The sequence below is a fragment of the Meriones unguiculatus genome, chromosome 8 (genome assembly GCF_030254825.1).
Source record: "Meriones unguiculatus strain TT.TT164.6M chromosome 8, Bangor_MerUng_6.1, whole genome shotgun sequence".
NCBI lineage: Eukaryota > Metazoa > Chordata > Mammalia > Rodentia > Muridae > Meriones > Meriones unguiculatus.
The window spans coordinates 107,858,365-107,872,178 of NC_083356.1; the positions used below are offsets into that span (position 1 = coordinate 107,858,365).

Consider the following 13,814-nt stretch of genomic DNA (forward strand, 5'->3'; position numbering starts at 1 on the left):
TGACTATACTGATTTTTATTCATCTGTCAATTTTTTTACGAGACAGTTAACACCCTTGGATGCATTGCCACTATAAGTACTTTACAAGACTATTCTATAAAAAGGGATTTATGTGTTTTCTAAATATAAATATTTATGAAATTTATAAAACATATTGAGCCTGTGTTTTGGAATCCTACTCCCATACTTTATAATAGCAATGTGTCTTTTCACTGCTAAGCCTTTTCTCCATTCATGCTTGCATTTTTTTCATGCTTGCATTTTTTAATTTGTCATTAGAAAACCTAACAGAATTGGCATATGTATTATTGATGTTACTGAATTAATAATTGTTGACACTTTATTTAGAAGCCTATGAAAAATAACAGTACAATGGTAACCTATTAGGCATTTACCTAACAATTTAAGTTTTAACAATATTTAATCATAATTTTACTTTTTCTTTACCTATATCTTCATATCTGCATTTATCCTCTTGTATCATCTGTATATGCATGCATGTTTGTATGTATTTACATGTCTATCTATAATGTATCTATAACTATCATCTATTTATACCTATAAATTATCTATTTATCTATCATCTAATTATCTATCTCTCACCTATCTATCATCTCTATAGCTATCATCTATTTAAGAATATAATATTAGAGGTTTCTGACCTTATACATGAGCTATTGGCATTGATTCTTTGGAGCTAGATCACAAATATATGTAACTAACTGGCAACAAACCCTTAGAAGACAGTGGCAATTCATGTTTACATCGAAACTATCTGTCTATTGAAGTAGTATATATACATATATTATTATAATCATCATGAAAGGGAAACACAAATTAGCTTCTATCTCTTTTTACATAGTATGCTGAATGAATGTGTTTGTCAATAAATATTCACTTGAAAATGTTAGATGCTTCTTACTTGTAATAGTTTAGTCCAATAACTGACCTCTGGGTGATCAATTCTGAAAGACATTTAATATTTTATTGTTTTCGTTGATAATAGGCTTTCTGATAAAGAATGGAGAAACACAACCTCACAGTGGTGACTGAATTCATCCTAATGGGCATCACTGGGAATCCTGAGCTGCAGGCCCCACTCTTTGGGCTGTTCCTCATCATCTATCTCATCTCAGTGATTGGCAACCTAGGGATCATCATTCTCGCCAATGTAGACTCCAAATTACAGACACCAATGTATTTCTTCCTAAGGCATTTGGCTTTCACCGATTTTGTTTATTCAACAACCGTGGGACCAAAAATGTTGGTAAACTTTGTTGTAGATCAAAATGCAATTTCCTATTATCTTTGTGCTACACAGCTAGCTTTCTTTCTTTTGTTCATTGGCAGTGAGCTGTTTATTTTGTCTGCGATGTCTTATGACCGCTATGTGGCCATATGTAAGCCCCTGCTCTACACTGTCATCATGTCTCATAAAGTATGTTGGGTCTTAGTCACAGTTCCCTATCTTTACTGCACATTTATATCCCTTGTAGTCACTGTAAATATTTTCTCTTTATCCTTCTGTGGCAACAATGTTATCAATCATTTCTTTTGTGACTGCATCCCCTTAATATCTTTGATTTGCTCAAATACACATGAAGTAGAACTTATAGTTATGATCTTTGCAGCTTTTGATTTGATTTCTTCCCTAACAGTTGTTCTTATGTCCTATTTGCTCATTCTCATAGCTGTTCTCAGGATGAACTCTGCTGAGGGCAGACGAAAAGCTTTCTCTACTTGTGGCTCGCACCTGACAGTGGTTACAGTGTTTTATGGGACGCTGATATCCATGTATGTACAACCTGAATCTAGTCATTCCATTGATACTGATAAAATATCATCCATATTTTATACTCTAATAATCCCCTTGTTAAATCCCTTGATCTATAGTCTGAGGAACAAAGATGTAAAAGATGCTCTACAAAGAACAAGGCAAAAAATATTTAACATATTTTCTTGAAATTTACACTCAGTATGAGTCATTTAAACTAGGTGTGAATATGTACCCACTTTGCTTTCCTCCAGAATGTACAATAAACATCAGTGTACTCAACATATATTTAAGTACTTGAATGCTAATGCTAATAAAATGTTCATATATCATATTCAGTGGAGGAGAATAATTTTCTTCAGGGTACATTATATTCTAAATTTAACTGCCAAATCCACTGCAAAATATAAAACAGTCTCAGTTCCTATAGAACTGAAAGCATGTCTAAAGAGACATATGGTAATGGAAGAGAGAAAATACTGTATGTACTAAAAGGGATTTTGAACATTCTTGTGAAATTTTCTATTTTTTTATTATTTTTTTATTTTTTAATTACACTTTATTCACTTTGTATCCCCCCATAACTCCTCCCTCCCGATCCCACCCTCCCACCTTCTTCTTCACGCATGCCCCTCCCAAAGTCCACTGATAGGGGATGTCCTCCTCTCCTTCCTTCTGATCTTAGTCTATCAGATCTCATCAGGAGTGGCTGCATTGTCATCATCTGTGACCTGGTAAGGCTGCTCCCCACTCAGGGGGAGGTGATCAAAGAACAGGCCAATCAGATTATGTCAGAGACAGTCCCTCTTCCCATTACTATGTAACCCACTTGGACACTAAACTGCCATGGGCTACATCTGTGCTGGGGTTCTCAGTTATCTCCATGCATGGTACTTGGTTGGAGTATGAGTCTCTGGGAAGACCCCTGTGTTCAAATTTCTGGTTCTGTTGCTCTCCTTGTGGAGTTACTGTCCTCTCCAGATCTTACTATTTCCCACTTCTTACATAAGATTCCATGAACATTGCCCAACAGTTGTCCATAAGTCTCAGCATCTGCTTTGATAGTCTGCAGGGCAGAGCATGTCAGAGGCCCTCCGTGGTGGGTTTCTTGCTTGTCCCTCAACTGAAGAATGGATGCAGAAATTGTGGTACATCTACACAATGGAATATTACTCAGCAATGAAAAATAAGGCAATCGTGAAAATTGATGGTAAATGGTGGGACCTGGAAAAGATCATCCCGAGTGAGCTGTTCCAGAAGCAGAAAGACACACACACAATATATACTCACTCATATAGACATTAATATAGGATAAACCTACTATAATCTGTACATCTAAAGGAACTAAACAAGAGAGAGGACCCTGCCTAAAATGCTCAACCCCCATCCTGAAAGGCAAAGAGGAAGGACATCAGAAGAAGAAGAAAAAAGGAATTTTCTATTAAAACAAACATTCTGACATTTGCCTATATTTGCATTGCTTCTGTTCTATTAAATTATATTGCTTTTGATTTAGTTTGTATTTAGATATTTGACAGTTTGATACATTTATACAGTGCACATTAATTATTGTTATTTCAATTATTGCCTCCCTCATCAACCTCCCTCCATGTGTCATCGAATGGACAGACTTCATGAAATTAACTCACTACTTTATAAAAACAGCAGGAGCCTGTGCCTTGATACCAATGGAGGATTAGTGGTGGGGGTAGGGAGAACCATTCTTCAGAAATCTTTCCAGATATCTAAAATTGGTTAACTTTTTAATTTTGGGTGGAACAAATGCCTAAAATGAAGTTGAGTCCTTTTGTGTGTGTATGTGTGTGTGTGTGTATTTGTTAAAAAGCAATATTCACTGTCACAGGTTGCAATGTATATGACCCAAAAAAGTAAATTATTGCCTTTACATTGACTTTGATATGACTTGAAATATTCCCTTACAACAATTACCTAGAAACTTTGGCAACATATAATATAGAGCAATATATAGTAATAGTCTATGTCTCAAGACAGTACATTTGTATGTATTTAGGAGCAATAAGTTTAAAATATAGAAAAGGAGACATAATCAATTTTGGTAAGTGTTTTGAGTACCAGCATAGAGCAAATAAGAAACATATAAATGGGATTTTAGTGGGAATGGTGGACAGAAATGTCTATGCATTACCAGTAAACAAAGTCCTAAAGCTTCACAACAGTCTGTGAAATTTGGGTGTATTTTCATGGCACTGTGCTCACTTATGTATTGGTTATGGGTTATGACTATTTGACACCTTCTCTTGCCCCACATGGACACTTTCACAATAGAGAATTCATGTACAATGCATTATAACATCAGAAAAATACTTTCAACAAATGCAGTAAGAATAAAACTGTTTCTACTAAAATTTAGTTGCTAAGTAAATTTGCCTCTACTTTTATTGCTTTGATTTGCAACGATGAAAAAATAAAAACAAAAGGAAAGCATGACTGTAATATCAGTTTTCTAGAAAAGATGAAGGAGTTATAAAGAATGAAGGTAGAGGGATCCAAGATGGCGGCACTATGAGGACACTCTTTCTGACCAGCAACAAAGCAGGGGCTGCACGGTGACCAGGTGGAACTCTGGGCCCTAAAACACCAGCAATTGTGTTTCCCAGGTGAGAGGAAACCCCACAGTGTGGGATTAAACCGGCTTCAGGTCACCCAGCTAAACCGTGGAAGAGTTCCTGGGTCCTGCTAGATCATTTGATATCTGTTTTTTCTAGAACTTGTTTTCTATATTAGTTTATTTTTATTAATAGAATAGTAATTTAAATTATTTGTACTTCATATTTTCTTTGGCTTTTGTCATTTCTGACCTTGAAAAGGTCATATATTTTCCTTATGTTCTTATGATTTTATAATTTCATGGCCCTCTTTTCTAATGCTACCTCCTTCATTTCTAATCTTATTAACTTTTGATTTATTTTGACTTCTTTTGGTTAATCTAGCTAATAGATTTTCACCCTTGTTCTAAAAGGTGCTGAGAACAATTTGTGCCTTTCAGTGTTCTGTTGAAATGTTCTAAAAATCTGTTAGATCCATTTGAAGTAGAATCTTATTTAACTCCAACGATTGTTTAGTTTTAGTCAGAATGACTTCCTATGGATTAGAGTGGTGTATTAAAGCCCCCTCTCCCCTCACAAATAACACTGTGCTGTGGTTATGCTGTGATTTTAGATATGATACTATTTCTTGTATGAAAGTAATTGTTCCTATATTTGATGCATGCATTTTTAGTATTGTAATATCATTTTGAATATTGCTTTTATTGAGCATGAATTGTCTGTCTGTAACTTTTCTCACTAGTTTAGAATTGAAGTCTAATTTGTCAGACATTAAAATATTTACTCTATTTTGTTCCCATGTTTCCTTTCTTTGCAATACCTTTTTCCATCCTTTTAACTTAAGGGGATGTCTGTGGTTGACTATGAGGCGATTCTTCAAAGCTGCAGAAAGATGGATCCTGTTTCTTCTTCCATCATTTTAATCTGAATATCTTTAATAAGGAGTAAAGGCTGTCAATATTAACAGTTATTATTGAATAATGTATGCTGATTCTTGACATTTATTATTGTGTATTTTTTCACATGAATCATTTGATTAACTGTTCCAAAACATTTTTATTCCTCATGCCATTTTGTGGGTTTTCCATGTTCTTTTCAGACCCAAGTAATCCCTTTTGTATCTTTTGAAGGGTTTGTATATTTATCATAAATCTCTTTACTCTGGCACAGGGAGTTTCTCTTGCTCTTTGTTATGACATAGTTTTGGTGGGTACAGCTTGCTGTGTTGACATCTGGGATCTTTCATAACTTGAAGAACACTGGCCCAAGTACTCATGGTTTTTGAAGCCTCCATCAACAATCTGTTATTCTGATGGGTCTGCCTTCATGCAAAACTTGTTCTCTCTTTCTTTTTTTGTACACTTAATATTTTTACTGTTATATGTTTGGGAAGGTTTTTCTAGTCCTGTTTGCTTTATATTTTGTATGCTTTCTTCCACATGGATACACACCTTTCCTTAAATTTGGAATTTTTTATAATATCGCATAAGTTATTTTTGTGAATAAATTTCCTTTCCTTCCTCTATATCTTTGGTTTTAGATTTGATATTTTGATAGTTTCACAGAAGCCACAGATGCTCCTTTCACATGTTTTTAAATGTTTAACATGTTTTGACTGAGGGACCTAAACCCTCTTTCATATCTTTAAGACAAGTTTGTTTATCTTCTACTTTATCTAATTTACTAGTGAGAATTTCTAATGAACTTTTTATTTGACTCTGGATTTTCTTTTTTTTTTAATTTTATTTTTTTCTTATCAGTTACATTTTATTATCTCTGTATCCCAACCGTGTCCTGATCCCTCATTCCCTCCCAATCCCACCCTCCCTCATCTCCACCATGCCGCTTTCCAAGTCCACTGATGGGGGGGACCTCCTCCCCATTCATCTGATCCTGTTTTATCAGGTATCTTCAGGACTGGCTGCAAAGTCCTCCTCTGTGGCCTAACAGACTGCTCCTCCCTTGGGGGGTGGGGAGGTCAAAGAGCCAGCCATTGAGTTCCTGTTAGAAATAGTCTTTGTTCCCCTCACAATGGGAAACCAATTGGTTACTGAGCTACCACAGGCTACATCTGAGCGGAGGTTCTAGGTTATATCCATACATGGTCCTTGGTTGAATGTCAGTCTCAGAAAAGACCCTGTGCCCATATATATTTGGTCCTTGTGGAGCTCCTATCCTTTCCCCATCATACTAACTCCCCTTCTTTCTTATGATTCCCTGTACTCTGCCTAAGGTTTGGTCATGAGTCTTTGTATCTGCCTTGAAAACACTGCTAGTTAGAGTCTTTCAGATGCGCTCAGTAGACTCCTGTCATACGTTCAATGCACATCCCATCTGTCTTTCTAAATGAGGATTGATCATCTTACCCCATGTCTGCTCTCTTGATTATCTTTTTTGGTGTATAGATTTCATTATGTTTATCATATCTTATAGGTCTATATAAGTGTGACTCTGGATTTTCTTTGCAAGTTTTCTTCAAAATATTTGTTTATTAAATTCTACATTAATATACAGACTTTTTAAAATTTTGTTCAACTGTTTGTTTTGCCTTGTTACCTTCATTCAAGTATTTATTCATTCCTTCTCTGGATTCTTTGAAAATATTTATAATTGTTATTTGGAGAACATTTTCTTATGTGTCATGTAAGCTTCCATTTTATGGGGTATTAATTTTAGAAGTAATTCATATTTCTTTTAATAATTCATGTGGTTTGTTTTGGGACTGAGACCCATGCATATGGACACTGATTGTCAGCAAGCAGTTTTTCTCAGTATAAAAATTTGGTCTTAACTTTGTTGAATGAGTGCTTGGAGCTCCATTTGATTTTATCTTTCCTTATTTTTAGCTTAGGTTATGGTTTAGTTAATGCTTTTTTTCTTTCAGTCTTCAGACACCTCAGTGTTGATGTATGAATGGGGTATGAGAAGTTGTTCCAGACCAGCTAGGACTAGGTACAGTTTCCATTCCATTTCCTGCATCAACTTTAAATTTGGAGGTTTTGTATTCAGGTTTTTATACATGTTAGTTGCATTTTTATCAAGGGTGAAATATGACAATTTATTTTAATTAAGGGTAGCTTTATGACCCCAAGGGTTTGAGAGCTAGAGACCTGCCCCCTCCCCCAGGGGTCTGCAGCACTTGGTGAGCTTGCCCTGCCTCCTCATGGGGGCAGTGCTGGAGAGCTGGCCCCAGTGGAGGACTGGAGAGAAGTTAGGCTGACCGGGGGCTGACCAGGGTGACCAGGGCTGACCAGGGCTGACCAGGGTTGGCCAGGGCTTTCTGTCCACCCACTCTACCCTCTACCCATCTACGAAGCAGCTGTGTTTGTTGTTGTTGTTTTTCAAAAAGTTGTTTGGGTAAAAGGGTATACTGTGTAACATACTATGACATAATGACATTGCCAGGGAGAGATGATTTTGTTTGTTTTCTTTATTCTGGGAAGAGGGTGAGAGAGTCTGCAAGAGCAGAGGGGACAGGAGATAAGTGTGACTGAAGTGCATAATGAAATTTATGAAAAAAAATCAATATAAAGTTAAAAAGCAAAATAAACTCTTCCAACCCCTCGTCCCCCCCCCAAAAAAAAAAGGAGAAAGTAAAAGAAAGAGCATAGCTTTAAAACAGTAAAATCTTTAGATGGCATTCAAAATTATCAAGTGATTTTAAAAAATACTGTTAAGGACAGGGAAATTCAGAATTCTTATAGAGAAATAGAACTGAGATGAAATGAAAGAATAAAGATTTATTAATTTGAATGTGTTGACTGAAACAAGTAGCAAATCAAATACCATAAGGATAAGATATGCTGCCACTTAGTTTCCGGAATACTGATGTACAAGACAGACAGAGAAAGAGAGAGAGAGAGAGAGAGAGAGAGAGAGAGAGAGAGAGAGAGAAAGAGAGAGAACTGAATTTTGTTGAAATATGACAATGAATCTATGTTCTTCATGAATTTGTAAAGATTTTAAAATTCAATCTTAATTGTAAATAAAATTATTCTTGTTTGTAACACATCTTTTTCTTTCCTTTATAATAGCTATGCTTGTTTATTTGAAAACAAATATAGAGTCATTAAAAAAAACCCTTGATTGAAACATTCCCCTCAAAACTTTAAAGAAAGGTATATTTTGATAGACTATCTTAGAATGCAAAACAAAATAACTTTGGCATACTGTCAATATTTTAGATTAGGCAGATCTCTGTGAATTTAGGACTAGCATCATCTACAAAGTGATTTCCAGAGCAGTAAGATAGGAATATTGATTTTATTTATGAAGAAGAAATTTCTTTTTTTTAAATTAGCTAATTTTTTTTATTAATTACATTTTATTCACTTTGTATGCCCCCTGTGGTTCTCTCCCTCCTCTAGTCCCAATCCCTCCCTTCCTCCACCCTCTGCATGCATGCCCCTCCCCAAGTCCACTGATAGGGGAGGACTTCTTTTCCTTCCTTCTGATCCTAGTCAATTAGATCTCATTTGGAGTGGCTGAATTGTCTTCTTCTGTGGCTGGTAATACTGCTTCCCCCTCAGGGGGAGGTAATTAAAGAGCAGGCCAATCAGTTCATGTCAGAGACAGTCCCTGTTCTTATTACAATGGAACCCACTTGGATACTGAACTGCCATGGGCTACATCTGTGCAGGGGTCTTAGGTTATCTCCATGCATAGTCCTTGGTTGGAGTATCAGTCACAGGAAAGACCCTGTGCTCAGATTTTTTGGTTATGTTGTTCTCCTTGTGGAGTTCCTGTCCTCTCCAGATCTTTCTGTTTCCCACTTCTTTCCTAAGATTCCCTGCACTCTGCCCAAAGGTTGTCCATAAGTCTCAGCATCTACATTGATAGTCTGCAGGGCAGAGCTTTTCAGAGGTTCTCTGTGTCAGGCTCCTGATTTGTTCCCTCTTTTCTCCTTCTGATGTCCAGCCTCTTTGCCTTTCTGGGTAGGAATTGAGCATTTTAGCAAGAGTCTTCCCTCTTGATTAGTTTCTTTAGGTGTACAGCTTTTAGTAGGTTTATCCTATATTATATATCTATATGAGTGAGTATATAGCGTGTTCATCTTTCTGCTTCTGGGATAGCTCATTCATGATGATCTTTTCCAGATCCCACCTGACTAAAGAAGTTAAACAGCAAATATCAAGTAATCCAATTAAAAAATGGGGTACAGAGCTAAACAGTATTCTCTGCAGAGGAATATTGAACAGCTGAGAAAACTTAAAGAAATGCTCAACCTTATTAGCCACCAGGGAAATGCAAATCAAAACGACCCTGAGATTTCACCTTACACCCATCAGAATGGCTAAGATCAAAAACTCAAGAGACAACACATGCTGGAGAGGTTGTGGAGAAAGGGAAACCCTTCTCCACTGCTGGTGGGAATGTAAACTTGTACAACCACTCTGCAAAGCAATCTGGCGCTTTCTCAGACAATTAGGAATAGTGCTTCCTCAAGATCCAGCTATACCACTCCTAGGCATATATCCAAAGGATTCTCAAGTTCACAATAAGGACATTTGCTCAACCATGTTTGTAGCAGCCTTATTTGTAATAGCCAGAAGCTGGAAACAGCCCAAATAACCTTCAGTGGAAGAATGGATGCACAAATTGTGGTATATCTACACAATGGAATATTACTCAGCAATAAAAAAAAATGGAAATCAGAAATTTCTTTATTCCAAAATACTCACATCAAAATTCCATAACATGAGAAATAATGGTGGTCTGGCTTTGAGTACATTACTTTTTATAAGAGGAGCTTTGGCTTCAGTGGTGACAAATACTGTGTCTAATAAAATTATATAACTTTAGGAAGGGGAAATATGAGAAAGAGTTGTTAAGTGAAAAAGAGATTGTGATTGCCAGGTGGATAAAAAAGAGCTACATCTAATACTAAGTAATTCTGAAAAAAACACAGGAAAATCTACCACTATAAAACTTCCTAAAATATACAATATGCATGTGGTATCAGTGTGTTTACCTTAGTTTTATTTCTATTTCATTTACTTTATGTAACAGTGAAAATATACCTTTGAACAATGAAATTAAAAATCTATGGGACTGCTCATGACTTGGCAGGATTAATATAATAAAAGTGGCCTTCTTACCAAAAGCAATCTACAGATTCAATGCAATTCCCATCAAATTACCAACACAATTCTTTACAGACTTTGAAAAAAAAATTCTCACCTTCATATGGAACAACAAGAAACCCAGAATTGCTAAAACAATTCTCTACAGTAAAAGATCTTCAGGAGGTATCTCCATCCCTGATCTCAAGCTGTACTATAAAGGAACAATACTAAAAACTGCATGGTACTGGCATAGAAACAGACTGGTGGATCAATGGAATCGAATAGAAGACCCTGACATAAATCCACACACTTATGGACACCTGATTTTTTACAAAGATACCAAATCCATTCAATAGAAAAAAGACAGCATCTTCAATAAATGGTGCTGCTCTAACTGGATGTCTACATGTAAAAAAATGACAATAGATCCATACTTATCACCCTGCACAAAACTGAAGTCCAAGTGGATCAGAGACCTCAACATAAAACCGGACACATTAAATCGGTTAGAAAAAAAAGTGGGGAATACCCTTGACACAGGAGACAACTTCCTGAACAGAACATCAACGGCACAGGCTCTAAGAGCAACAATCAATAAATGGGACCTCATGAAACTGAAAAGCTTCTGTAAAGCAAAGGATACTGTCCTCAGAACAAAACGACAGCCTACAGATAGGGAAAAGATCTTCACCAATCCTATATCTGACAGAGGGCTAATATCCAGTATATATAAAGAACTAAAGAAGTTAAACAGCAAAAAAATCAAGTTATCCAATTAAAAAATGGGGTACAGAGCTAAACAGAGAATTCTCTGCAGAGGAATATCGAATGGCAGAGAAACATTTTAAGAAATGCTCAATCTTATTAGCCATCAGGGAAATGCAAATCAAAACGACCCTGAGATTTCACCTTACACCCATCAGAATGGCTAAGATCAAAAACTCAAGAGACAACACATGCTGGAGAGGTTGTGGAGAAAAGGGAACCCTCCTCCGCTTCTGGTGGGAATGTAAACTTGTACAACCACTCTGGAAAGCAATCTGGTGCTTTCTCAGACAACTAGGAATAGTGCTTCCTCAAGATCCAGCTATACCACTCCTAGGCATATATCCAAAGGATTCTCAAGTACACAATAAGGACATTTGCTCAACCATGTTTGTAGCAGCCTTATTTGTAATAACCAGAAGCTGGAAACAGCCCAGATGCTTCTCAGTGGAGGAATGGATGCACAAATTGTGGTATATCTACACAATGGAATATTACTCAGCATTAAAAAAACAAGGAAATCATGAAATTTGCAGGTAAATGGTGGGATCTGGAAAAGATCATCCTGAGTGGGCTATCCCAGAAGCAGAAGTATGCACACGGTATATACTCACTCATATAGACATATAATATAGAATAAACCTACTAAAAGCTGTACACCTAAAGAAACTAATCAAGAGGGAGGACTCTTGCTAAAATGCTCAATTCCTATCCATAAAGGCAAAGAGGCTGGACATCAGAAGGAGAAAAGAGGGAACAAATCAGTAGCCTGACACAGAGGACCTCTGAAAAGCTCTACCCTGCAGACTACCAATGTAGATACTGAGACTTATGGGCAACCTTTGGGCAGAGTGCAGGGAATCTTAGGAAAGAAGTGGGAAACAGTAAGATCTGGAGAGGACAGGAACTCCATAAGGAGAGCAACAGAACCAAAAAAATCTGAGCACAGGGGTCTTTCCTCAGACTGCTATTCCAACCAAGGACTATGCATGGAGATAACCTAAGACCCCTGCACAGATGTAGCCCATGGCAGTTCAGTATCCAAGTGGGTTCCATTGTAATAAGAACAGGGACTGTCTCTGACATGAACTGATTGGCCTGCTCTTTAATTACCTCCCCCTGAGGGGGAAGCAGCATTACCAGGCCACAGAAGAAGTCAAGGCAGCCACTCCAAATGAGACCTAATTGACTAGGATCAGAAGGAAGGAAAAGAAGTCCTCCCCTATCTGTAGACTTGGAGAGGAGCATGCAGGGAGAGGGTGGAGGAAAGGAGGGATTGGAATGGGAGGAGGGAGGGAACCACGGGAGGGGATACAAAGTGAGTAAAGTGTAATTAATAATAAAAAAAATTGAATAAAAGGATTTAGTATTAAAAAAAATCTATGGGACACTTGTAATGGTGGCTCACACTTTTAATTCAAGCCCCCAGGAGGCAGGGGTAGGCAGATGTCTGTGAGTTTGAGACTACCATCATCTACAAAGTTATTTACAGAATAATCAGGAATATATAGTGGGACACTGTCTTGACAAACAAACAAACAACAAAGGAAAAAGGGGAAAAAATTTTATGGCTTAAGGTGAAATGGCTAAAACCCCCAGAGGTGATTAGTTTGTTTTGAGTAAATTAGGCTATTGCATTAAAGTCAAGGAAGAGAGGAACTGAAGATTAACATATTAAATTTAGAATGAATAAAGAAGGCTTGTTACAACCAATATGACAAAATTCCAAAGCATACACTCCTGATGACATGAATGCTATTGAAAACTCAAATAAATTAATGGCAGCAATATATGTATCAATAGCATTTTAATATACTTGTGTTAGAAGTTATCCATAGCTATGTAAGTGATGGTATTTATTGCTAATTTGACAAGCAGATACAGAGATACTATTGACAAGTTAGCTATAACAATATGAAACACAGTCACCATTATCAAAAACTCAGGCGAGTCTTAAAGACTTACAAAGGGCATTATTACAATGGGCTTTGATTTGTTTTACACATAATTTATTGGGGGTTCCTTGAGCTTCTACCTCTCTTCCAACCCCCCAACCCTAGATAGGAGAGAAAGAAAGATAGTAGGAACAAGGGATAGTCCTCTTCAGATGTAGTTTCTTGGGGCAATTTTACGCTTCCTCATCAGGATATTCAGCAGTCCAGCAATCCAGAAATCCAGAAATCCAGCAATAGCAAATGCAGCAAAAAGGGCCAGCAGCAGCAGCAGCAGCAGCAGCAGCAGCAGGGACAACAGGAACCTCCTTGAAGCAAACATGTTCCTTTCTAGGAACATCTCAAAGCAAACTTGAAGCAATATCTCTCTGTGTTTCTCTCTTTGTGTCTCTGTCTCTGTCTGTCTCTCTCTCTAGGCTCCTATTTATACGTTCTCGGAGTCCACACCAGTATGTTTTTGAGATGGCAAAAACCGTGCCCCTAGCACAAGGCAGTTTCCAGCTGAGTAGGATCATAAGCCTTTTCAGAATGAGTCTTTTCTGAAACAAACAAACAAACAAAAACAAAAAAACCCAAAAAATATTAGATACTTTTGTTTCATAATTAATGCTTGATTATTCTCTTAGTAGTGGTTTTATGAAATTGATAAATTTATGATATGCTGAATATC

General features: G+C 36.9%; 1 protein-coding gene across 1 annotated transcript; it reads left to right on the plus strand.

Moving 5' to 3' along the window:
- The first annotated feature begins 1,009 nt into the window (after positions 1–1,009).
- LOC110544947 (olfactory receptor 8K3-like) lies at positions 1,010–1,963 on the plus strand. Its single transcript, XM_021630720.2, has one exon. The coding sequence runs from the start codon at positions 1,022–1,024 to the stop codon at positions 1,961–1,963; it is 942 nt and encodes a 313-aa protein (XP_021486395.2). The 5' UTR covers positions 1,010–1,021.
- Positions 1,964–13,814: the final 11,851 nt, after the last annotated feature.

What these genes read in the sequence shown, in the direction of transcription:
- LOC110544947 (XM_021630720.2), top strand. Translation starts at nt 1,022, where the DNA reads ATGGAGAAACACAACCTCACAGTGGTGACTGAATTCATCCTAATGGGC.